The sequence below is a fragment of the Scomber japonicus genome, chromosome 7 (genome assembly GCF_027409825.1).
Source record: "Scomber japonicus isolate fScoJap1 chromosome 7, fScoJap1.pri, whole genome shotgun sequence".
NCBI lineage: Eukaryota > Metazoa > Chordata > Actinopteri > Scombriformes > Scombridae > Scomber > Scomber japonicus.
The window spans coordinates 19,276,573-19,303,473 of record NC_070584.1 but is presented as its reverse complement, the minus strand read 5'-3'; the positions used below and the strand labels follow the sequence as shown (position 1 = coordinate 19,303,473).

At 39.0% G+C, this 26,901-nt stretch overlaps 1 protein-coding gene across 2 annotated transcripts in view; it reads right to left on the bottom strand.

The window, feature by feature from the left end:
- negr1 (neuronal growth regulator 1) overlaps window positions 1-26,901 on the bottom strand; it is a 148,733-nt gene that overhangs the window by 82,529 nt on the left and 39,303 nt on the right. For both annotated transcript variants that reach the window (XM_053322391.1, XM_053322392.1), the window contains exon 2: window positions 14,119-14,357. In XM_053322391.1, coding sequence (XP_053178366.1) covers window positions 14,119-14,357 — 239 coding nt within the window. The remainder of the gene's footprint in view (window positions 1-14,118; window positions 14,358-26,901) is intronic.

Sequence of the window (26,901 nt, the reverse complement as noted above, 5' to 3'; positions counted from 1 at the left end):
CCTGAATTTCCAGGAAGTGAACTGAACTGTCCAGACACTAAAAAGTTTTTTGGAATAAGTATCTAAACACATCCATTCATTGTTTGTCAAACTCTCCCCCTCTTTCTCTGCTCTCTCTGTCCTGATTTATTTCTCTCACTGGTGAGTCATATAAGTCTATGATAAACAGCACTGGCTGCCAAACAATTCAAGGCTGCAGTGCTGAAAAGTATTAGTGATTATTCTCAGTGTGTGTGTCAGTGTGCAGCGTTTACCCTGGGTTGGCTGCTTTGGGGTGGCGACAGCGGCCTTGTCGGGGTAGGGTGGGGGGTGGAGGTGCAGATGTGGGAATGCGCTAAGCAAATCTAGAGAAACGCTTAGCAACCAAACATTCCATTCTCTGTTTAGCGTCGTGAGGTTATGCTAACGCACTTTACTTTTAATCCAGCAGTTGGGGAAACAGACTTATAGCACACTGTAGCCTATATATGGTAATGTTATATTGATGTCATATACTGCATGTTTGTTATCATACTCAAGTAAACATGTCTTAATTATATATAAATTAATTAATATATAATGTTATATAAATTATATATGGTGTATATGTGTGTAGTAATGTTAGACATGTCCTTATATAGTTAAATAATTCATTTTGTGGTATTTTTTCTCAGCTTGACTCGCATTCACCGTGACTTTTCTGATCACACACGCTCAACCACTAATTCACTACGTACACACATTACGCATTGGCCTAATCCTTAGAAGGAGCTATGGTACTGTATGAGCTACGAGTTTCCAAGGCAACAACACAAAGGCTGACTCACATTTTGAAACAGTGCTGCACAGAGAGGCCCCCAAATGCTATTGATTTCTGAATGAGAGTATATTTGGCATTATATTTGTCTTTTTTTTTTTTTTCCTTTTTGGCCTGGCAGGGGTTCTTGTTGGCCTGGTGCCCCGCCAAACCTGTACAATTATAGGTGAAACATTGGTGTGTACTGTGTGTGTGGTACGTGCATGTGTGCACACCCACAAACACTAAGTGTGTGTGCATGCTGCCTACTGTTTTATTGTGTGCGTCAGCTGCCACATTCATTCTCTGATGGTGCCCAGTATCGACCACTTTTCTTCATGGTCTGCCCCGCAGGGTGGTTGAAGAAGATTTGGATGAAACAACATGTATGTAGTACAGGGCAAGTCGTACCCACTGAGATCTTTGGAAAGGCCAAAATCATGAATATTCAATAAATTGCTCATCATTAAAAACCCTGAGCCTGTGCTTTGCAGAATACAGATGTCAGTTCTTGCTATTTGTTTACAGCGTTAGTCCAGAGCTTTGATTGTTTAAATAATGATGTTCACACAGAACATCAGTGACTCTGATCATTTAAAATAAGAAAGTGTTCCTTCTCTGATTTGCCTGGTTTTTGTATCTTTGATAATATTTCCTCATCCGTGTTGGTCTACTTCTATAAATAAAGATGACCACTGAATTCTCTAACAAAGCAGGAAGGCGTCTGCAAAAGTCAAGGAAACAGGCTCAGGAAGGAAATCTCTTACTGCTCTTTAATTGCACTTTGGGCATCAGATGGATTTCGGGGATGAGACAGCCAGGCGGCACCCCACTGCTGGTGGTCAGTCTGGTTTCAATGTGATGTATGCAATTATGCTGTAGGGCCGGGAAGTGCAGCTTGTGATATTTATCTGCCCAATTAAGGCCAGTGCATCTTAGAGATGTCTGCCAATGCTTCACCCCCAGCAAAACTGTTTCACAGCTACCGTAGTGTTGATGAACGTTGTACTGTATGATAAACACAGCCTCAAGGACTGCGCTTGGACCCTCACAGAAGTGAGAGAACCCATGTCTCTGTTGTGATTTACACCTCTGAGACACAACTGTTAAACACAACAAAAGCCATGGGCTAACATCACTGGCTGATGACAATACTTAATTTAGATTTATGTCACACTCAATTTGACAGTGTTATCCTCCATGGCATTTCCAGAGTGGATCACATGTCCAGAATTTCACAAAAATGGTGTAGTTTATCATAATTTCTCTACATAACGCATCCCTATTTACAAAGGAACAGGGGCTACAGAAAGCTGGTGTTCATGTTATTCATGTCCCTCACCTGAGCATTATTGTAGTAGTAGATGTAATTAAAGACAAAAACAGATACACATTTTAGAGTAGAAGACTGCAAAAAGAAAGTTAGATGATGGCCAATTTGTACAGTGAGTGTACACGTGTCTGGTATCAAGTAATGGTCTATGAAGAAAAGATTAATTTTGTATACAAAAAAAAAAAAAAAAAGAAACTGTTCCTCGCAGCCCACATTAATGCAACAACAACAGAGAGGATACAGATATATATATATATATATAAAATTACCTTGAAAATGCTAAAAACATTATAAAAGAGAAAAAAAGAACAAACTGTACAGTGCATTAACGTCCATTCAGAGCGAAAGAGCATGTTTCATGTTTCATGTCTAATTCATCGTTGACAATTGGTGCATGTCAACAAATGACCAAGCACTGATGGGGGGAGTTATATAATCCATTTTTCTATCCAGAGAATATAGGTTAGCAATTAGTTTAGCTTGCACTCTTCCACGCCTGCCCCCCTTACACACACTGTCAACTGCCTTCAATGTTTCCTCTCTGTCACAACACCAGGTAAGGGATGGTCTCCTTAGGGCCCACTGGACGTAGCAGACCAGGCTCTATCAACTGATTTAGCTCTCCAAGCCAGTATGTCTCCTAGCACAAGCCTTTATTATGTATGTCCATAAAGTAACTTACAATCATAGACATGTTTCCCTTGTACTCCACATGATAACACAGACATAGATGTAGACATGGACAACGAAAGTGCATTATCGGAAGTAGGAAGACCTCAGCACACCAGCTCATGGAGAGGGAGAGAGAGAGAGAGAGAGAGAGAGAGAGAGAGAGAGAGAGAGAGAGAGAGAGAGAGAGAGAGAGAGAGAGAGAGAGAGAGAGAGAGAGAGAGAGAGAGAGAGAGAGAGAGAGAGAGAGAGAGAGAGAGAGAGAGAGCCACCAACAAGGACCCTTTAATTTCTCCTGTCTTTACAATAATAGCTTCTCCACTGCAGTTTCCCCTTTGAAATATTGGTAATAGTGTCAGGTATCAGTTAACAGCTTGCTAGTTGCTATATCCAAAAATGATATTTCCTCTTCTGCTGTTACTGACTAATGCTGTTAATTCTTCTTTCGAGTCTATTCTGAAGATTATTTGGTGAAATGTGACACTTTTTAGGTCCAAATTTTGAGATGTATTAAGGCTGCCAGAGAATCAGAGATCAGAGCTACCAGAATCAGAGCTTTGTAGGTGAGTGAGATATTTACATGTTGCATAAGTGATACGTGCCCTGCTAGTGGTGCTGGCGGAAAAGTCAGAGGATCACCAAAGTCATTAGGATTCCTCCTCTGGGCACCATGGATGTTTTTTTGTGCAGCAGCAGTGCAGAATGAATATGAGTAAAACACTGCAAACTAGGCAACGCATTTCAGTCTCATTATGAGGCTAATAATGTACGACTACGTTGTATTGATGGAAATAATGCAGTGGAAAGGTGCACTATGCTGAACTCACCATGACAACAGGTAAACATAAAGTAAATGTTGAGTTTGCATGTAAGGCACCCAGCAGCAACAAAACTGGAAATGGGTTCAGTTAACAGCAAGGTTTCCTAATAAAATGATGTAAAATAAAATGAGAAAAAATGAAAAACAAGAATTAAAATCATAAAGACCTGACCCTTATACCTGAGGTAAATAAAGACAATATTTTAAACATTACATTAATCCATGACTCTTCAATCATTTTTACAATTAAAACAGAGACGTGATAACTTGATTTGGCTGTGCTTAAAGGTGAATAGCAATGATTATCACTGTTAAAGATCACACTCGCATACATACACACACTAATGACAATGATTAGTGGCTGACTAAATGTCAGGGGCCATAATGGCAAATCTGTTCTTTTAGACACACTCATATTCTCTCTTCACTGTCTCTGCAGTAACAAGGCCAGGCCACATTGTTTTAATGCATGATTATTATTCCACTGAGACTCTTGTTGGCGGTTGCACTGACTCACTATCCTCAAACATCATATCACACCTACAGTCATATTTTATTGGTGTTTTCAGATTTGTATTGTTACCAAAATCTAATAAAAACTAATGAAAGCTAAGGCTAAACAAATAGGGCTTCAACCAATGATTACTTTCACTATCAATTGATCTGGCAATTGTTTTCTTGATTAATCAGATAATATTTTTTTATCAGATGTTACAACACAGTAAAACATTTCCATCACTACCTTGTCAAAGCACAAAGTTATCCAATTTAAAATGCTGTAAAATAGAGAAAAGAAAAAGTCAAAATGCATATTCTCACATTTGAGAAGCTGGAGCCAGGAAATGTACAGTCAGGGAATCACTAGTATTATCATCTGGGAACCATGAATGCATTCATCTATCTGGCAGATGTTAAGACATTATGAAATGAAAACCCTGATCTGCAGGTGGCGTTACAAGTCAGGGGATCACCACAGTCATTAGGATTCATCAAAACCTGGATAGGTACAAACAATAGCTGAGATAATTTACTGAAGTTCACTTAAGATAATTCACTGAAAATTCACTGAAAGCCAAATATGTCAAGGTGCGAGTGGTGCCAGGAAAAAAGTAAGAGGATCACCAAAATTGGTGGGATTCATCTTCTGCCTGTGCAAGAGGTCATGCCATTCCATTTATTGTAGTTTAGATATTTCAATCTTGAGCAAAGTGATGAAATGACCAACTCATCAGTGAGGTAGACTGACAATGGCCTCCCTAGAGAAGTATTTCCCCCCATTCCATTGCGATCCATTTGGTATAAATTATTGATAGAAATTAAATTTTCAATTCAAAGTAGTATCAAAGTGCAATGAAATATGTGTTATCTTGTCAACCCTGCTTTATATCTCCCTCTGTAAATGATGCATACATGGACCGAACTGGTCTGAAATAAAGATTGAATTGAATATACATAGAGTAGAGTACTTGACATCAAGGATATCAGTTAAACTGAAAGGAAGAAATGTTGGGTCGATTTTACAAATGCAGTTCAGCAGAACAAGCTGAAGAATCATTGTGTGGTCACACCTGTGGGCGGGGCCTTAATTTACTGAAATGGTTACCCAGATAGAATAATGACTTCTTCAGTTGTTCATTTTTGGGCTATTATAGTAAATTGCCGGTCTAATAGTAGCTCTCAATTTCATCTTTGGGTGAGTCACAGTGAATATTGACAATATGTCCCGCTATGTTTTAGTTTCAATGAAATATGGGGACCTTAACATTCAACTGTTTAAGCCCTTAGATATAAAGTTGAAATGGTAAATAGTTTAACCAATATGCTTGCACAGTGTAATCTACTTTGAATTGAATACAGAGGAAGTTAAAAACAGCTTACAACAATGCTTAAACTTTAGAGTATTGATGTTGCTAATACTCAAGAGGAATTCTCACCAGTAAATGATGGAGACATGTCACTGTGAATGTGTTCAATCTCTGGATTAATTCAGAGAGCTGCATTAAAGCAGAGATGACAGGACTGTATTTTTTGGACTCAGGTTATGATAAAATGAAATCTATTTTAAATGCACCCAGTAATTAATGAGAGTGACAGAATCATAGCATATTAAGAACGAACTGTGATTTGCTAGGCCTTTTTATGCCATACTCTGTAATTATACTCTATCTCTCTGCTGACATCAAAGAGAGGAGCGACGACCTGAAGCTTTAACCCTCCATTTCACTCCTTGCTGAGAAACACTCTTCCCAGACTGACTCAGCCTATGGGTGTGGGCGATGAGTTTTCACTGTGGATCCGCGCTGATCCATATTAATGTCCAAAGCATTTTCTTCCAGGATTATGTCTCACATTTTGAAAGAAGTTAACCCTATGAAGTACTGCATCGCACTGGGGCGTCATGTAAAATCATACATAAATCCTTTAAAGAGAACACTGAATCATAGCATTACCATTTATTTCAACAGTGCAGTGTGGTAGAAGATGTATATAGAAATAAAAACTGACTCAGAATACAGTCTGTCAGCAAGAATGTGTAGCCTAGCTTTGCACAGTTTTGGGTTTTCAATGATGATAGTTTGAAGCACATTACTAAGCAGCCGCTGGTGAAAGGAAGTACGCCTCTTTCCTCCCTCCTCCCTGTGACAAGATATTCTTAGATGAGAGGTGCTGTGCATATTTAATACATTATCACATCCACAATCTTAATTAACGGAGAGGGGGGGTGGCGGCTGAAGAGGAGGGTACTCATGTGATGTGAAGAGGGGCGGGTTGAGTCTGATACCAATCTCTCATTCCTCTGTATCCTGCATGAGATAATGGTCAGGGTAGACTGTAAATAGGTCAGCATGCATGGTGGATATGCAAGGTGAAGACCAATGTTACAGTAATAGAAGTCAAACAAAACTTAAATAACCTGGCTGGTGTTGACCAGGAGCATGCAGCTAACGGTCAGAGTTCATAGATGTCAGTGATGTCAGTGATGTCTCACTTTCACATGACAATCAGTGAGCAGCCACAAAGCAGAATGCATTCACTTTAATCTCACTAAATCAAGTATTTAAAGGAAGGGTTGAACCTCTGCCAGATGAACCTGGAGATAAAAAAAAACAATAGCACCAGACCCTGATGCCCCTGATGATAATTGCTTTTGGCTGAGATTATGTGGGAGATCTGATGCTTAACAATATGATAAACATCTTTACGCCTCCAAATTATTGGTGTGGTAGTGCACACTTGCAAGAGCAAAAATACTGGTGTGGTGTGATTTACTTCATGTGATTCTGAGTTGTAATGCCAGTGCAATAGTGTGCTTTGAATTCTGCAGTTTTCTCACTTTTCATGGGTGCTGTTTTACAGCAATGCAGCTCGGAGAAGAGAGGCACAGATGCAAACGCCTAATTTGTTGAGGTGACACAAGGTCTCTGAGGGGGATGAATGTCATGCAGAGATTAAATGATTCTGAGAGATGAGGGAGCAGTCACAGCCATCGCTAACCCCCCCTGCCTTTAATTTGCAGCATATGATTCATGTGTTACGAAGTGTAATGCTAAAATACAGATTCCTGTCACTGTATTATTGATGTAATGTTCAGGTGAAAGGAAACCTTGTGAAATGTAATTAAAGAGAAAAAAATATTCATTAGTGGCTCCAATTTTAAAATGTTTGGCTATTTTTCTTTCCCATTAATAGTTCACAGGTTTGCTGACAAATAACATTAACACAGCAACTATGAAGAAGTGCAATTACTAAGACATGTTCCTTGTTCTTTAAGTTCAACAACAAACTTTGTATTTTAAAACTATTTTAAATGGCTTCAAAATACAAGAAGTCCACCCAGTATTGTTGAAATATATGTGCATTTCAGATATAGATAATTGTTTGGTGGATCAGCTGATCAAGCACCCTGCCATGCACTTGAAATGGGTTGAGACCACTGCATATTTTCATACATATACAGTAATCCCTTCTTGCTCTCATTTTTTGTGTTACTCCTCACAGTGCACTGTCTAGCAAAGCAAAAGTGCCAAAAAATCCAACGCCATGAAATCCTTTTACTTCAACTGTAACATTCGTGTAGCAGCATTAATAAATGTTGTATGCTTGGACTGAAAAGCCCAGATTAAAGTGTCTCGTTTTTTCTTTTTTTTTTTTCCCTCAGCAAGTCTTCCCTTTCCTTTCAGCAGATGAAAAAACAGCATGCTCCCAGAAGCTCCTGCAACATGACAGAGCGGCTCCCCTGCTACATCTCATCTGTAAAGAAATCCCTCTGTTCTCCATGAGTGGGCTTAAGCATGTGTACACAAGTATCGCGCCGTGACAGGTAATGATTCACAACACGCATAGTTTTGACAAAGCAGAAACACAAGTACAATACGGTGTGAAGTTACAGAAGTGCTATAACATGTATGTTGTGGCCAAACATAAATTAAGAAATTAGCTGGTGATATATTGAACCAAATGTTTAACTACCTCTGGTACCCAGTCAAGACGTGACATTAGGCATGTATCAGCTGGAGTGAGTCATCTGTATTTCAGCCTTGCAGCTCACATTCAGGATATACAGCTCTTTCTCAGCAGCTGGCAACCCATTTGCCTGATGACTCAACAGTAACAGATTTAGATAACACAATCATATCACCATCAAAAACAAATAACTAACAAGTACAAAGCATATTCATGGATCTTTTTGTTCAACTGTTTTCTTTATTTTAACTATAAAGATAACATGTTTTTTCTTGTGTTTGTGCATCACTGTGCAACTGCTTTCAGAGTCTTGATTGTAAATGTGTTATGAAGCTGTTAAACAAAACAAAAATTGCATTTCTATATTCATAGGTCAAACAGTAACCCAATCTGAGCCACTTGGTCACATCCATCAGGAATTCTGGATATCGCAAAACGTATTATACAGCTGACAGCTGGCACATTAGCTTCAGCTTGATTGTGGCCATATGGCCAGTGGTGAGGAGCTGCCATGACCCGAAACACCCCTGGTAAGATTCCCATTACAGAATGTTCTTCAGAAAGCCAACATCTACAAAAACATGGTGGGCCTGTAGTGACTATTATTGCCTGCCAAGCAGATGACAACAGTTTATCACATGTTTATTTAGAGTCACTGTGCACCTGTACAATGTTGCTGAAGCAGAGACAATGTGATGGCAAGTTTAACCAAAATATCTTTGCTCACTGTCAGCCACTCTACAGTTTAGTCACTCACAAGACCGTGAAAGCCGTGTTTTACCGGATGTACAATGAGGCATTTTTGGCAGCTGGCGTACAGGAAACACAGTGGGTTACTGTAAACCACTGAGTAGAAATGAGTGGGGCTTTATTTAGCTAATACTGTTCAATTATCCATCTTAGCAGGTTTTCGTCTTGACCCCTGGACTTGTGGTTTGACCTAACTTAAACCATTCTTGCGGCTTTTCATCATAAACACTCAACCTGGATTGTCCCCAACTTCAGATACACTTTTTCTCTCTCCACTTTTTCTCTTGTCTCAAGGTCTGACAATACTGAATATAGATACAATCCCAGTGTTCTTAGTTCAAATATGACATTTGTATGAACCTTCCTGCATGGAAATAATTCAGCTTCCAACTGCCTACAATCTGAGGCATTCACCTTTATTGAACTTCCCTGCACATGTAATAAAATCCAAAGATCAAGATGTATTTTAGAGCCACATTGATTAGTTGATTAATAGGGATGCAACGGTACTCGGTAAAACATTGAACCGTTTGTTCCGCTCTGCACGGAACAATACGTCCTGATGGGTTTTCGGTTTTGCAATTCATTTTGCATTGATGCTTAACAGGCAACTGTGTGTGTGTGTGTGTGCCAGTTAATGTCCAATCACTGTTGTGCCTCCACCCACTCACCCCCTCTCACACTGTTGTAACTGGAGTCAGGTTCAAAGTGCAGCTCACACACAGAAGCGGAAAAACAAAAACAAGGAGGCATGGCCAGCACTAGCGGAGGAGTTGAGAGACAAAAGTCTGAAGAAGCACCGGCTTCATTCAAATCTCCGGTGTGGGTTAATTTCGGTTTCGCTGTTGAATACAACGACAAGGGAGTGAAAACTGTTGACAGAAATTTTACTGTCTGGCAGACATCCCAACTCCCACATATTGATAGCGGCTCCCTGACGCCCGCAAATGAGACACAATCTCACAGAATCTGGATTGAGCAAGCAAGAGTGCGCTGTAGAGAGTGACTGTGTGCGTGTGTGTGTCTGTGTTGCTGCTTATTAGACCAATTTCACCCCCCCCGAGTTTAAATTTTTTATACAAATTTTATACTACTGTATAGTGTATACAAGTAGTCAATGAATAGTGAAAGTGTTGTGTTTAGTAACTGTTAACTTGAAAGAAAAGTGATACTGGAATGTGTTTACTGCGAAATGCAGTTTTTGCTGGCAGCTAAATAAAGAGATAGTTTTGGGAGTGTAGAGGCAGATATGTGTGCATCATAAGTGAAATGAAAACAACAAGAAAGGCAAAAATGCTAAGTATGATGCCCCCTGAACAACTGGTGCGCAGAATCCTTCTGACACAAAGGGGGGAGGGAATACCGGATTTATTCCCAATTCCTGATTACATGAAGGACAAAAACATTTCAGACGATGAGGATGAACCGTGAGGTAAAGGAAAATGAACAATGGCTGATGCACTCTTTGGACGAAAAAGAGATATACTGTAACCACATACTACATAAACGAGAGACTGTGATCAGAATACAATACCATTGTCACCATATCATGTAATAAATTATGTGTTTGATTTGTGTTCTGTATTCCATACTCATATTTGCATTTTTGAGTTTGTATTTGCCATATTCAATGTGTGTCTTAGTTTGCAATATAACAAAATGATCTCTGCGGTCTTACTGTAACCCGAATGAAGTCATGTTACATTTTATCTGAAGCTATATTACCAACTCATCAATAGCATATTTGACCATCTGTCGGAAGTCCAATAATTTGGAATAGGCCGCCCAATGGGAAGGGGCAAGGAGGAATTTTCCTGAACTCAACAGCCGGTCAGGTTTTTCGCCTTCATCATGAGTGACAGATGTTAAAAATATGTTTCAGTGTTTCATGCGTGCCATATGATTATGTCGAGTCCATATATCACCATACATCATATGTGTGTTTTTATGTGTATCATGTTCACGTTAAGAAATTCACACCATATATCGATGTTAGTGAGGAACACTGGCTGTACTCATATTATCACATATCTATCAATATTCACACCTATATAGACACATTTATCATACATCATCTCGGCGAACATTTATGATAAAATCATAAAGAGGAGGGACTATGTAGAGACAGATATGTGTGCATCATAAGTGAAATGTGAAAACAACAAGAAAGGCCAAAGGTCAATAGTTGTATCAGTTTGGGGGATGTCGTAACAAGCCTTGTAAGGAGTTGTTTTTACCATATTGATATCCCCAAAGGAGATCAGGACATTAACACTTACGAGAAGAGTTGTTTAGAATTCCAGGAAACCGAATCTTAGCTGGAACATGCCAGGACAAGTTGACCTGATACGCACACAATAACAAGTGACACCCACACGCTGACGGTAGTATAAAGAGTCTGAAGGGGCGTAAGTGTGGCGCTGTTTTGCTGTTTTACTATTCTGCTGTTGATGTCTCATTGATGTGTGCAGTGTTTGGCTGCGTCATCAATTAAGATCCCAGTTGGCTGTTCGACGACTTCTGTTCTCAGTCTCTTACCTTAAATATTACTGAAGTTAAGTAATCCAGTAGTTCTCTTTACGCACAAAACACGTACCAAAACAGTGGCCCAAAAACCGAGGTACGGACCGTATCGTGGGTTACCTGTACCGTTGCATCCCTATTAATTCATAGATTAGAGGATCGCCTAAAAAATATTGACCACTATTATGATATTTTTAGATACATTTTTTTCTTTTTTTTAAGTAACCCAACCAAAGTTGCATTGTAACACATCCAACTTCACAGTAAAGGACTCTACTGCCTTCACATTAAAATGCATCTATTGTGAAGCACATGCCAGATGTGCCAAGTGACAGTTGTAACACACCAAACTCACAGAAGCACATGTAATACTTAAGTTTTTATCCAGGATCTGTCAAAATAAGGTCAGTATTGGAGCTGATACTGATTTGATGGATCGGTTCTAGTTGGAAGGGTGGGCTTTGAAAGAGGGGCTTTACCATTCAGAAGGGGGAAACAAGAGGTGAGGGAGGGGCAGAGAAAAAGCGGGAAAAAAAAGAAGGGCTGCTTGCTTGAGGGCACTTTAACAAGCGACAAGGCTGCTGATGGACACATTGGCAGCGGCAGGGATTGCCCTTGTGACCTTTCAGCTATAAGACAGTCGCTAGAACTGCAAAGCCACGATGGTTCACTGACAAGCTGACAAGTGTTGATAGAATATTGCATTTATATTTGAAGTGTTTGGCTTATGTGTATCTACATCAGCAAACAATAAGTCAACCGGTAGATGCTCAGTGTCTTAATCAAAGGTAATTCCAAATTACAGAGGATTTAAATCCAGTGACCTTCTGATAACGGGAAAGGCTTGTTAACCAGCTGGCCGTTTCTAAGGCAGGTGAAGGTGAGTTGCACTCTTATCAACAGGCTTGTATAATAGACAAACCATGATAATACCAAAGGCTCTTATGGCATGTTTAAACCAACCACATCACCACCTCAAACCCATTTAGTACAGTGCAAGGAGATGGATGCTGACATATAATAGCTAGGGGCTTGGAAAATCTGGAGCAGCAAAATGAGCTCAGGGCATACTGCTTTCTTGGCAGTTGCTCATGGTACACCATTTGATGACATGCTCACCGAACACCTGAGAAGGTAAATGATGATTTGTTTCGACTGTTCACCGTTCATCCCACTGAGATCAAACACCTCACGGACAGATGACAGTTTACTAGAACTCTGACCAGGCTGTTTGGAAATTGATGCAGCTTTTTTTTTTTATTGTTTAAATTAAAAAAAAATCTGTTGTTTGTTACAAGCTCTAGTTGTTTTTGTACCATGGATAAATACCAAATGCGTTCTTTCACACATGGTGTAGGCCAAACAAAACAAACTGCAGGTATGATCACACCCCTAAAATAATTTTCCTAAGCTCACTCCATATGTCATAACAGCAATGCCAGCTGGAGAGCTGTTTCCGCTTGCACATTTCACATCTCACAGCTCACATTGCTACAAGGAGTGTATCTGACCCTTACCTCTTCCATTAATATTATACTGCAAGTGTGGAGGGATGCATATTTCCACATTTGGTTCTTCTGCAATTAATCCTAACATTAGCTTGAAAACAGAATAAAAAATAATTTGGCACGCAATCGTAATGCATCAGATATCATCTTCGGACTACAACGAGGATGAAGACACTGGACAGTGAATGACACAACAGACATTCACAAGATATTGTGAAATAAATGCTGAGATTAAAAACAGTATGTAACAAACTCCTTTTACAGCTTGACTAATAACATCCTTATTAATATTCCTACCTTAACATATGCAGAGCCAAGTGAACCATAAATGCTGTAAAATCGTTGCATCAGTCCATTAATGAAATAGAACATGGCATTTGGAAGATGGATTTTCAAGGGGGCTGAGTTCCTGTTTAGCAGCTTACCAACAGTTTAAGGCATTAGAAAACAAACTCTGCCACCACTCCAGCAAGAAATAATTAGGATGTTCTCATCAATTAGCTCCCTGTGCCCACAACGGTCTACTTAATGTCCCATAAAACACAAATACACTTATTGACCTTGTTAGATATGGAGATGCCTGAGATGAGGCCCAATTTCGATAGCCAAAGTGCAGCTCAATTGCAGTTTAATCATGTTAAAGGCTTAAATTCAGTGTTTTAGTACCTGTTTATCAGTATAGAATGCCAATAACTTGACAAAGTTCAGCTAAGACTCCTAAGAATCACATCTTATTTTGTTACCTGCTGTTACGAAACCCAGGGAGACTTGATTAAAGCAACATAGTCTGCCTCAAGTCATTTAACCAACAAGCTTCTACTTTGAGTTTCATAGCCTACAGGCACAAAATGTACCCTACAATGTCAGTTTGCCTCCACAGAAGAAATTTCTCTGCAGAAAAGATTTCAATTTAATATTTTATACAATGCAAAAAAGGCTCAAGCACTTGTTCTTATTCAGACTACAAGTGAGTGACAGACATTTTTGCAGCACAGATGGTGCCAGATACACCTGTGACCATTACCAACATGGACAACACAAGGATACTGTCAGATATGCTACGCAAATTCTGTCGGCTAAATGATCAGTGTTGTAAGTAACAAACAAGATGTTAAGAAGGCAGAATATGTCATAAAGTATATAAAAATATGCAATTATCAGACTTATCTAAGAGCATGGTGCACACAGCTGCAGTGAAAATTTTCAGTAGTTATGAGAAATGGAGGACTCATTACAATTAAAAGGATACACATACATGAATACTACCCATACGCACCTTTTACAATAAGGTTGAGGAGCTTTGGCCGTGGATTGCGCTCACTCTGAATGGAGCATGTGTACTGGCCGTCATCAGTTACATCCACCTTCTGTATCTGAAGGCTGTACTCGTGTTTGTCTCCGACGCTGGACACAATGGACACACGTGGATCCACAGACCACTTGTCATTTCCTGCGAATATGATGCTTGAGCGGTTCAGCCAGGCTCCTTTAGAGATCCCATCCAATAGGTAGCACCTATACAGTGATGAGAGACACTTCAGTTAGACCTGCAGAAATTTAAAAAATGTCCAGATACAGTACCTTTTTAGAAATGGTTGTTATCTCCCTCACTGGAAGGCAAAGCTGTTAGAAAAGGATTGTGTGTGTGCTTGTAAATTCTCCCAATAATCAAGTACTTAGGTTTAACTTAAATAAACAGACATCTTTAAAGTGTTTGCACATTATTGATTTTCATTTTTCATGCAAGGTCAGCAGAAGGATAACATTTTAATTATAGATGCCATAAGGTGAGTCATAAAAGATATAATGTACAGCACCAGGCAAGTGTGACTCAACCCTCTATAGCTCTGTAAGACTGATCTGACTCAAGGCTACAATCAACAGCTATGCCTAACAGTCATGAATACAGTATAGCCGCTGTGTTGTTTCTCTTGAAACCTCTCAATGAACACAGACACTGTGTGAAAGTACAATACTTTTTTAATTATTTTCACTGACAAAGGTTTGGTGTAGCAACCTGTAATATAGATATTTATTCAAGCACGTCCTTCTTAATTTAAAGTGGAAATAAAGCTTGAGTTTCATGGATGTGGCCACAATCTTTGTATTGTAAGAAACAGCAGGGTTTTAAGTTTTTTTCAGCTTGAATATGACCAGCGACTTACAAAAGCACAAGCAAAATAGCAAACAGATGACAACAAATGTGATTACAAGTAGAAAACCAAACATATGGTTATCAAAAGATGTTCATTCAGTCAAGTCACAGATACTCAAACCACCCTGGCAGTGAAAAGGCTGTAGTCTAAACCAGTATCATTACTGGAGCTAACACAATTTACTTTGGAAAACTAATTGTACACAGACAAAAGCAGTTGTTTTACTCATCAATCTAGCGTTGCTTGGACTTAAGAAATCTCATCATATTCCATGACAAATACTGTAATAATGAGTGGGAAAAGAGGCAATCAAGTTTGGCTCCTTAGCTGTTGTCAACATGCCATGCAGACTGCCAGCACCAGTAGTAAAGCCACCGAGGAAATCAGTTTGGCACTAACCACAAAATGCTTTACCGTCTATGCCAAGAAAGTGTCTGTCAGGGAAGCAGTTAGAGGACAATGGTCTAGTTTAGGCTGGTCTCCTTTAGAGGAGGCACTACCCTTGAGGTATTGTGACAACCAAGTGGCAAACAACGGAGAATAAATATTGATAAACAGAACACAAGAGAGAAGCACAGGTCCTATGGAAAGTCCACATGGACCTGCTGGTTAGTTGGCCCATTGACCACCTAAGCAATGGTGTGTCTGGTAAGTTTTACTCCTTTTGTGTATCTTTGTCAACAAAGCAGGAAGGACATCTTAAAAGCAGAGTATGCAGGATTTTCCGTTAAAAAAAAAAAAAAAAGTACTCATATAAGCATAATCCCTCTGAATCATCACTTATGACCTAGTACAAGCGTATGTTGGTTTATGTATCTACAGAGACCATCCCCTCTGCCTATGTCTTATTTTCTTAGCATTTTGTTGTGTTTAGGATGTTTCTGGGCATCAACCTTTGGGCAGTGGGTGTGTAGCCCCCAGCCAATAACAGCACGCAAGGTGTGAGGTTGTATAAAAAAGTTGTGACCAAGTTAGATCAGCGTATTTTTTCTATGCTCCAGTGTTTCCCCTGATTCTTTGTCTCTCTCCCTGCTCTGTGTCTGTTTGACCTCAGGGACACACACATGCAGACTAGAGGCCACGATGAAGCTTTGGCTGCAGGTAGGTTTATTTGTGCCTTAGAACGTAACTAAGAAAAAAAATAATAAATTCTGACTCAACTTTGTTCTCCATACCACCACTCGCTCTCCTCATTTACTCTCTATTGAGCTCGACCACCGCTGCTCTCAGCTTGCTCTGGTGACGTTAAGCTGAGGAGGGGGGACGGGGGGGACACATGAACATTATGTTTGAATTGAAATGACAAAGCAAGTTAAGGACCATACTTTGAATACATTTTCTGCCTTTGAGTATTTACAAATTTAAAGCGTAGCAACAATTTCTTCCTACGTCTATAATTACAGGTTTTAGTGACTATTAGTTTCATACACTTTGAACAACTGCTGTGAGCACCTAAATATCAATGCACAATACATCTATGTGCAGCCTGCAATGACTGCATAACTCACTGTGCTCTCATCATAATATCCCTGCAAAACAGTAATTATAACAGACCTTGTCTCCAGTGTAGTTGCTATTGATTTTGTTGTTTTCTCACCTAAAATATGCCCTTTCAGTATCAAATATTCACTCCATGTGGGCTAGAAAGCTGTCTGTTAAAGGGTATTATAAAAGTTCAGTCCTTCATAGAGATCAGAAACTGGCAGGCTTGAATTCATGTCAGTTAATGCAAACAACACTGTTAGTACGTCTTGAAAATTTGTCAAAAGCTACACAGAAAATACTTGAATCACTCCTGCAGAGAAACTTGCCACTCTCCTTTACATTTGTGTGATTGGCTTGTTCAACACACTCATGATCTTGACATGAAATGTTTTTTAATGAATTGCTGACCACAGATGACATTCTCTGTGACGGCGTTAACTAGAAACGTTTAACACCCACCTTTCAAGGATAGATATGGCATTAAGTATGACTTTAACAAAGGCATAGAGCCAGGCGGATGGCTGGAGGACATTCATCTCAGCAGGATCTCTACTTAGACTCTTGCAGGGCTGAATGCTTCCTTTATTAAACAGTAGCACTGGTGCTAGCAAGTTAAAGATGTCAGTAGCTTAAAGAAAAACACAGTAGCATTCACAGGTGGACGGCAAACCCTAACATACTGTTCATATCCTGATCCTTCATAATATGGGGCAGGTTGATCTGGCTCAAATATCCTGTTATAATTTGTGCCTGTAAGAAATATTAAAGCACAAATGCATTCTGCAACCATATAAATCTTATACTTTCATGAATAAAAGGGTGATTTCTCCTGCATTAATGTTTCAGAGTGCACAGAGAGTGTTTTCTTCAGGTTTGACACTATTCATTTAAAAAGAAAATACTTGAGCAATCACATTACATTATGATCTAAACAACAACCTTTACTTTTTTATAAAGTGAAGAATGCAACAACATTTTCTGTCACTTGTGCAAAAATAACTCTGCACTGAGTGTATCCGTCATATAACAAAACAACAAACTGGTTTGCAAATTTCAAACAGACAAAATTGCAAAAAACATTACATTTGCAATATTTTTTTGTGCATAAGTTTTCTTTCTTTCTTTTTTGTCCCTTAGTGGTAACTGACTGTCGGACTGCACACTGATCAGGGCAAAGTTCTGACTACTGTGCTGCTGCTGCTGTGGCTGGCATGTATGGGAAGTGGTGTTGCTTCTTTATGACAGAAGTCACAAAAGACCTTTCATCTACTTCTCTATGTTGTTATCTTGTAATACTTTCTCTTCCATTCACTGCCCCTCTTTTCATTTTGCATTAATAGATTAACATTAATAGCACTCAGGTACTTTTTCCATAGTCTTATAAAAGCTGCCCTCAACTATAGGCAGGACTATGTTGGACAACCACTATGTTGGTTGGCTGGGAATTGATGGGTTTGATTTGTTACTAATATAGGCTTGTTTGCAGGTGCAGATGCCCACTTGAGTGGGGACCCTGGCAAGTGTAGCACACTGGCAAAAGAGCACGGACAATTCATGTGACAGTGTCATGCCCCCCCCCCCTTGAGCTCTGTTCCCACTGTCCTAATGACAGAAATACACACACAGGTCTAATCTATAATAACATAACCAGCCTTTACCTTTGACTGTCTGTAGTAACTTCAAAAATTCCTTTGAATAAATAAAAGTCAGATTTGACCCGAAAAGCCCTCCATGTAGAAACATTTATACTAGCTACACAAAAGTAAATATTTCCATGTTTGTATAGCCTGGGCCACTTAAGGTCATACAATTTCAGGTTTAAAGAATAAATGACATTCTTTAAACCTGTGTCTTGAACACTTTCACATTTGTTTGTTTGTCCTCTATGTGAAGCACAACTATGTAGTGTTTAAAGTGCTATACATATATAAAGTTGAAGTTGAAATGTATGTAAGGGTTAAACATGGTTTATTGGCCAAACAACAGATGGCACCAAAAATCTGTAAAACCAGTGTTCCCCTCCTGACTGATGCAAGCCACCGTGCCTCACAACTAGCCCACAGTGCCAGGGGCCTGACAGATGGAGAGACACTGTGATCGTTTCAAACAAAGTATGTCAAAAGTAGGCCAAGTTAACCAACAACTGCGTGACACTAACATACAGCTCTGCTGAGCACTCTGTATATATGTGTGTTTGTGTGTGTGAAATTCAGCGTGACCATAAATGACAGCAAAACACAGTAGAGTCCTACACTGAACTGAATTTTGTTTTAAAGTGTACATAAATTGGGTAAATATCATACTGCATTTTGTTATCATTTATGGTAATGAGTGCTGAGTTTCTCTCCTCTCAGGCTCAGCAGAGCAGAGGACAGACAGTCAACCAGGTGAGGTACTTGATGACAAAGGGAGTTTAGTAAAAGTACAGTCAGAAAGACTATCTATTGTATGCCTTGGTGTGTAGTTTTATTCCTCATACATCTTGTCATTCTCATATCTCACACATGCTCAATCTATTTTCTAGCTGTCACTGCCTGGGGGCGTAGATTGAGTATTAGCTATTCATCAGCTGGTCATATCTAGCCAATAGCACAGCGACACACCTTCATTGTTAGCCTATAATCTGGTTGCTGTTTTTTTTTTAAATATATCTCTCTTTCACTGCCACTGTATTAGTCAGGCATGCAGCTGTTATGCGCGCCCCTCCACCCCCACCCCCCATCTCTGTCCAGTCTCTGCAGGATCATCAATCTCATCAGCCATCAGTCTCATCAGAAGCCATCAGCTTCAACCACCACCAGGGTCTGGACTCTGCAGGGGATCTATCTCGCGGCAGCTCAGGGATGATGTCCCCGTGGAGTCCAAGGACTTTTATGACTATCATTTCCGTTAAAATAAAAAAACATCTTTTCTCTATTACTGTTCTCTCCTGATTGAACTACACTCATTATTGTAGAGTACAATAAAAGTTTAGTGAATGAAAAGCTAGTAAGTACGTATTTTTATTCCAGTTTGCAAGTCTTTTTCCAAAGATATGTGTTAAAAGGATATCCAGGTCAAAATAATTTTGCTGATTTTTACAGGTGTGATACTAGTACAACATACTACATGTTTCTCTTTGTGTGTGTACAGTTTCCCTCCAGAAATGATTATTGTTATCTCTCAGTCCTTGTAATTACTATGGACTTATACAGGTGCCTGTATGTATACACCTTCTCACCAAGGTAAGTGTCAAAACAGGCCGTTTTTACATTAGCACATTGTCTCAGGGGTTGCTGTTTACTGTGATTGCTGCCTTTGTTGCAGCTGGCTTGGAAGTATGTGAGAACTCTTCACAAGTCTGGCATGAGTTTGACAACCCAGTGTAGCAAATTTGGGCTGCTGTGAGGCAAACCTGACTGCCTGTGATATCGACCAGTTTGATAGAGTGTGAACTGAGTGCAGAGCAGTGATGTAAAGCCAATGGACAGACACAATATACATTGTACATATGCACTGCAATAACATTGTAGCACAGTGGAACAACTGTACATGTAATATCCTCAAACTCCCTAAAATCAGTCCAAACAAGGATTTCAAAGTAACTTTATTTAATCATTTATCATCCAGCTTGTTTTTACAAGATAGATAGAGGTGGACTGTTTGACCTGTTTTTGATCCCTGTATAGAAACTAAAATTGGGCGTAGTTGTTAAAAATGCTTTGATATTCACGATATCTGCAGTGGAAAGCTTTACTAAGTTTACCTCATCTTGTTTTTGTTTTTTTCTCTCCCTCTCTCTTTTTTGAGAGCAACATACATTTTTGTCTCTGTTTACCACTGGATCAACATGTTATATCACGTACCAATGCTTTGAACAATGTCATATTAGATGAAAACCACAGCAAGTCTCATCAATCAGACATCATAGCAGCACAAAACTGGTAACAACTAGGATGGACTTTGCTTTCATCAAGCCCCTTGTCTCTGGGAGCCCACCAGGATGCAGGCTTCCCATGGTTTATACAAAGCTCAGGTGATTATTCCACAGACCTCAGAGCATCCGAAGCAGCTCTGACTCCTAAAACATGCACTAATTGATACTTTTATTTATCCCTGCTTCTGACGAGTGACTGCAGATGAACTAGCCTCATTACAAGTGCCTTTTTTGTTGTATTTTGGCTCACAAATAACAGAGTTAAATTCAAACCCCAGTGATTATGAGCAATGTGCAAAAAAAAGGAAGATGATAAGCTGGTGTTTGAGCACCTCACATGAATGGAGAATGACGACAAACCATTAATAGCAGTATGGCAGCTGGTAAGAGAAGCAGATTGTAATTCGTTTAGCCAAACTAATTCAAGCTCTTTGATCAGATGCCAAACTTAACACTGGTGCAACATGCTGACCCAAATTTATACTTCATAAAATTGTTTTCTAAGTTCTTCAACTGTAAATATTCTTCCTTGCACCAGCTCCACAGATATTGACTTTTAAACAGATTTCAATGTTTCACAGTCTAGTAGTTCACTCAGCAGTTTTTTGCCCCTACGTTTGGCAGAAGAAATGAACAAACACACTTCTGGATGGGTTGCTCCGTAGTGTGAGATCTGTTCTTATGTAACAGTTATGTAATACATTTTAAGCCAGGAAGCTCACTTTTCTCTACATTTTTTCGCAAACACACACACACACATACACACACACTCACACACACACACAACTTCAGCATATTATCCCTACTTATCTTTTCTAATAAAGGACGAGTCATATATAAGATGTGGCCAACTTCTATTGTCTTCTTTTCTAGACAAGTGAGCTGTTAAATAAACAAAATACAAACTTGGGTTTTCATGGTGCCACCTGCTAATAGCTACTTCAGAAAATATCTTATTTCAATTGTTCTGACCAATATTGTAAATGCAATTTAAATTAAGAATATTATAAGCTTCTATTTGAAGTCTAGATTTTGTCTTTTTTAAAATCATTGAGGGCAAAGCCCTCATTTACAATGAAATCAATTAAAACACACATATAAATACAATTTATAAATTGTACATGGAGCATGAGCCATTAGTCCTAGTGTAATGTGGTCCAGCATGGAAGTAATAAAAGAAGGCAGCTTTCCAATAAGGTCCTTTTAAATAAACAAACGCATGCAAATCCTGCCTCTCAGCGAGAGAAGACCACCCAACTTTTTTGTACGGGATCGAATGATGAGTGCAGAACGGTAGACAACATCAAGGGGCGTTAAAGTGGCAGCTAAAGCATGCCTGTACAAGATGTCATTATAGTCTAAATCGGATGGAAAAAAATAGTCTCAACAAGTGTTTTTAATTGCAGAAAAACCCTTGTTGAGACTATTCTTTTTCACAGGAAGCAGGATTTATTCCTAAGAAAAAGACAATCTTTTTCCTTAAGGCTGATTTATGCGTTTCCGTCGCTCTGACGCCGTCGTTGTCCTTTCGAAGTTCTATGTCGAGGGAACGTGTTACTAGGGTGTGTGTGTGTGTGTGTGTGTGTGTGTGTGTGTGTGTGTGTGTGTGTGTATGATTTCAGAGGAGTCTCTATCTGTATCCTTGTTTATCTTCCGGTCACAGTAGCCTGTAGCATTGCGCTATGTGCTCTAATAACAGAAAAAAAATACCTTGTGTTCATTATTAATAAATAAAGCAACTGTCGGAGGAACTGACGTTTTGACCGGAAGTTGCTTTTTTCATGACATTCAAGTCATATTATAGATAGACAGACAGATAGATAGATGGATAGATAAAGCCTGTGCGTCTTCATCCCTCCTGCAGAGAATCATGTGACAACACCACATCACAATGTACCCTTGATTAAACGCTGGTCCCTCAACTTCTTCAACAAATAGGTCACGCACCATCAATGTCACAACCATAAAACACAAAACCAAAATATTTCAGACTCTTAAATCGTGCGAAAGTCATCTGGGACCCAAAAGTAAAACCTAAGAGGATATTTGAAGTTTAAAGGAAGTATTGTATCAAAGACGGAACAACTCAAACAATTACTGTCGGACTCTAACCTTGATCATTGTGTCTCTGAAATATGGCTCCAACTCAAATCAGGAGTTTTTAATGTTGCAGGTTATAGTGTGTTTAGATGAGATCATAAACATGGCAGAGGTGGTGGTGTTATGATCTATGTTAAAGAAAGCATTCAGTGTGAACAAATTAATTTACCTAGCGATACTCTGGAATAGGCTGGAGCTACTATTACTGTCTCCCATGAAATGTCCTTTAATGTATCTGTACTTGATCTACTACCAACTAAACAAGGATGTGTTCTCTGATCATTTATCTGATGCTCTCTCACTGGGTGATTTCACTCTATGCAGAAAGAAGTTAATGGACATTGCTAATACATTTCAGTTGAATCAGGTGATAGATAATCAAGACAAGAATAACAAGGTCTTCAAAAACCTTTTTGGATTTAATTTTCACAAATAAAGTTGGGCTTTCCCATACATTCATTTATTTGTGGCAGCCCTCCACAAATTGATTTTCTATTTTTGGAAGTGTGCACCCTGCTCTCACACTCTCTCTCTCTCTCGTACATACTCCCAGACAGAAGTAAACACACCTGCACCAACTTGTTCTCCCCCCACTGCTCAAAGAAACCCTTCTCTGAGCTCTCTCTGAGCTTTTAACCTGCAAGTGTTAACAGTCGAAGTCTCTAAACGAGACTGTCTTAAAACTAATAAGGTCACTTCATAAACAAGTCCTGAAAGTCTTGGACAGGAAAACACAAAAGTATCATCATGACACACTTGTTAAATATAAAATGCTTTGTATTCAGATGTCCATTTAGTGCATAAGATTATCTATAATGGTGTTACTCCACCCCTGAAGAGCTTTGTTCAGCTCCATGCTGACCAAATGAGCAGAGCTTCAAGGTCTGCTTCAAGGGGAAAATGTAGCGTCCCTAAACGAGGCTTTGCCTTTGCAAAATCTGCTTTTTCTTTTAAAGCCATTGAAGAATGGAATAAGCTACCTGCCAATCTGAAAACCTGCATGACTTTCCACATTTCCTCCTATGAAGTTAAAAAATGGATTTTAAGTAACCAGTCTTGTCAGCACATATTTGACATTCTGATGACCTGTTTTTATAACTTTGGATATATATATGGAATATTATACATACTGTATGTATGTATTTTGACCTTTCTGCATTGTATTTATTCCTATGGTCTCTCTCTCTGTCTCTCTCTCTCTGTCTCTCTCTCTCTATAAGCCTATATAGATATGTTTTGCTTTGTGTTTTATTGTTTCTGTTCACCTGCCCAGGGAATATAGATGGAAAGTAGTTAGTAGCTAAATCTGGTACAAAACATACCTTCTCTTTGTTTGAGAGTAATATATTTTGTACATGTTCCCTGTTAATAAACTAAACTTAAGTGTATCTGACTAAAGCTTTGTTTAACTGAGCCATATCACTTAATATGCAACTCTAATGAATTATTATGCACAAAGTGTCTTTGTATTCGTGGCAGAGAAACAGCATGCATACAGAATGAAATAGCTTATACTTCAAATAGAGGCCAAGTTCAACCAATATTTCTGCAAAATAAATTGTAGCTCATAATTAGGGGTGGGATTTGAGATATTTTTATTAAATTCAAATCAAGTGTCAAAACCACTTATTGAATCCAAATTATTTTGAATCCCTTATTGAATATTTCTGAGTTAGGATTGCCCATCAACAATAAAGATGTCTAATCACCTCTTGTTGGCTGACAAGGCAGAAGCAGTGCAGTTTTTAGTGGCAACCTAATTAATGTTAACAACCTGTATCTACAACCTGAAAATTAGATGATCAGCATATTATATGAAATGTTAATTATATGGATCTGATACATTTAATTAACAACTACAGCCTATTGCACTTACTACAAATACTGAAAGTCCTCATTCAGAACTATTAAATTGATCAGATTAAAATATTGGTATGATATTCAAGTTTAACTGGCTGACTTTTAAAATGAAGTGAAGTGATAAGATAGCTGAGATAGTTTCTCAAAAGAAGAGTTTCCACTTGTTACAGAGTGACGTGTCTTTTCACTCACAATCTAGAGCTGAATACAGACACCAGCTGCCGACCACACATTATTGTTACATGAGAACAGCTGAACATTTTATTTTAGCTATAACAGATATAACATTAATTAGCTTTAGCTGATCTAATCTGCCGCTGGTAAAGTCTGTCATGTCAGCTAAAAACAGAAGTCTGCTACCTACTATATATGTTTTCCATTGCTCTTTGATAACATAGTGGGAAATGCTTATTACAGCCACAGTGATCAACAGCTTATGGATCAAAAAGCTTGGGACAGAACTGTTCCTTTACAAATGCTTTTGAATAATTATCTTATAGTAATCACTAGTAGTCCACTTAAAATGTTCATTTTGTCCAGTAGTCTCCAGCTTGACCAGGCAGGAGTGCAGTTTAACTTGCCAAGTAAGAAGTTCGCTGATCAGGCTAGTATTGAGCTCAGGGTTCGTCACCATATCTGCAGAAGACGCAGTCTTTCAAGTAGATAATCCACGACTGCGTTTCAGACACTTCCTCGAATTTCTGACAACCAACAGCTTTTATCCAGCAATTACATGAGATAAGCCGTTAACGCCATTTAGCTGCTAGCTGCGCTAGCCATCAGTTCTGCCAGTAATGCCTTGGTGTCCATACAGTGGCTATCAGTGCTTTATAATGCCATCATCAGGTCTAGCAAGTAAGTTTGTTAGCTTCAGAGCTTAAAAAGTCTGCATATCTTCCTGCCCAGGATCCAACTGGAAACTATTATCGGAACCTACTGTATTTGTATTCATAATACTTATTTATTGTATAGTTTGGAGGAGGTGAACATTTTTTTACCTGACCAAAATGGCGCCCATTCAGTCCTTTTAGAATTGCTTGGCTTGGGGATTTTTTTGCAGCGATACCTTGAGTGGCCACTAGGTAAAATTACCTGCAAGGCTGAGTGGTGGAGCCCCATCTAGCTCTTATAATGCAGCCATGGGTAATTAAAATGAATAGGGATGAACAAGAAAAAACTGTTCACTTTCAAACACAAGTTTTGTATCTGACACATGTTCGCATCTTTGACCATCCAAAAAAAGAAGCACTTGACACTCATAATCTGTTGAAAGAGTCATCTTTCACTGTTTGACTGAGGAACAGAAGAAATAAAGCTTCAGACACTTAGAAGGCCACCTGGAATATTTCACTTTTCTGTTCTTGTTAACTGGAGTACATCCAAAATTAGCGATGCACTTTATCACTGTAGTGGAACATCTGCTTTAAGACAATCCTTTTGGTTTTCTGTTAATAGTGGCACCCACTTAACCCGCTTGGATACAAGTGTTTTGAAGAGCATAATGAGAGTGTGATACAGCCATAAAAATGCATGAGGAAAACCCTTTAATCGTGAAGTCAGGGACAGATGTTTCATTCCATTTTAGCCGTTTCACACATAAAGAGATGCTGTGATGTACCTGCACTGTTGGCTCTAAAACCTTTTCATTGAGTGGCTGCCCTTAACAGAGTTCAACCATCCAATGAATCCTCAAATGAGAAAATGCATTTCACACTTACTGACTGGATGTTCAAACACTAGTGAAAGAAGACTGTGTGAAAGTGTGAAAATTCAAGCTCTTTTCTGCTGTGAAATCAGAGGTTATAATATTTTTAGACTCTTGTGGTACTTCTACTTTATTAGTGTGCATTAGACAATGACAGTACTGATGGCTATAAGGGGGTGTTAAAATGCTCAAAAGGTGATAATGAGTGCGCCAAGAGATATTTTTTACTGTTTAATCTGCAGATTACTTTCTAAAGGAAGTCAGTAAAATGTTAGAAAATGTCGCAATCTCCTAATGCCCAATTTAATATATTCACAATGCTTGTTTTTTTAGCCAGTAGTTTAAAACTCTGAGGTATCCAGTTTATTATTACAGAAGACTAGAAACCCCAGAATGACTTCAATTTTCAAACAGTGAATTTTAGGATTTCTGCTTAAAAACTGCTAAAACAATCAGGGTCCCATTTTAACGATCTATAGCGCATGGCGTGAAGCATGTGCAAGTGCATTTGCTATTTAGACAACGTTGGCGCAGGGCGAGAAAATGACAACTGCGCCGCGGAAAACTAACAAAGACACATGCGCCATGCCCGCCATCCGCTGTGCGCTGACTGCAAGATGAGGCCCTCAGTGTTACCAAAAACCACCCTGTCTTTTGACAAATGAATGAATGAATCACCTTATTGTTTGAGCTCTAGTAAAATAACACTATTAAAAATATTAGGACAGTATTATAAACGTGAAACAATTTAATCCAAAATCCCAGTTTCTGGCAATAAATATCCTGTTCAATAACTCTGTTACACCAACGTCTTACATAAGGTCAATTTGTGCTAAG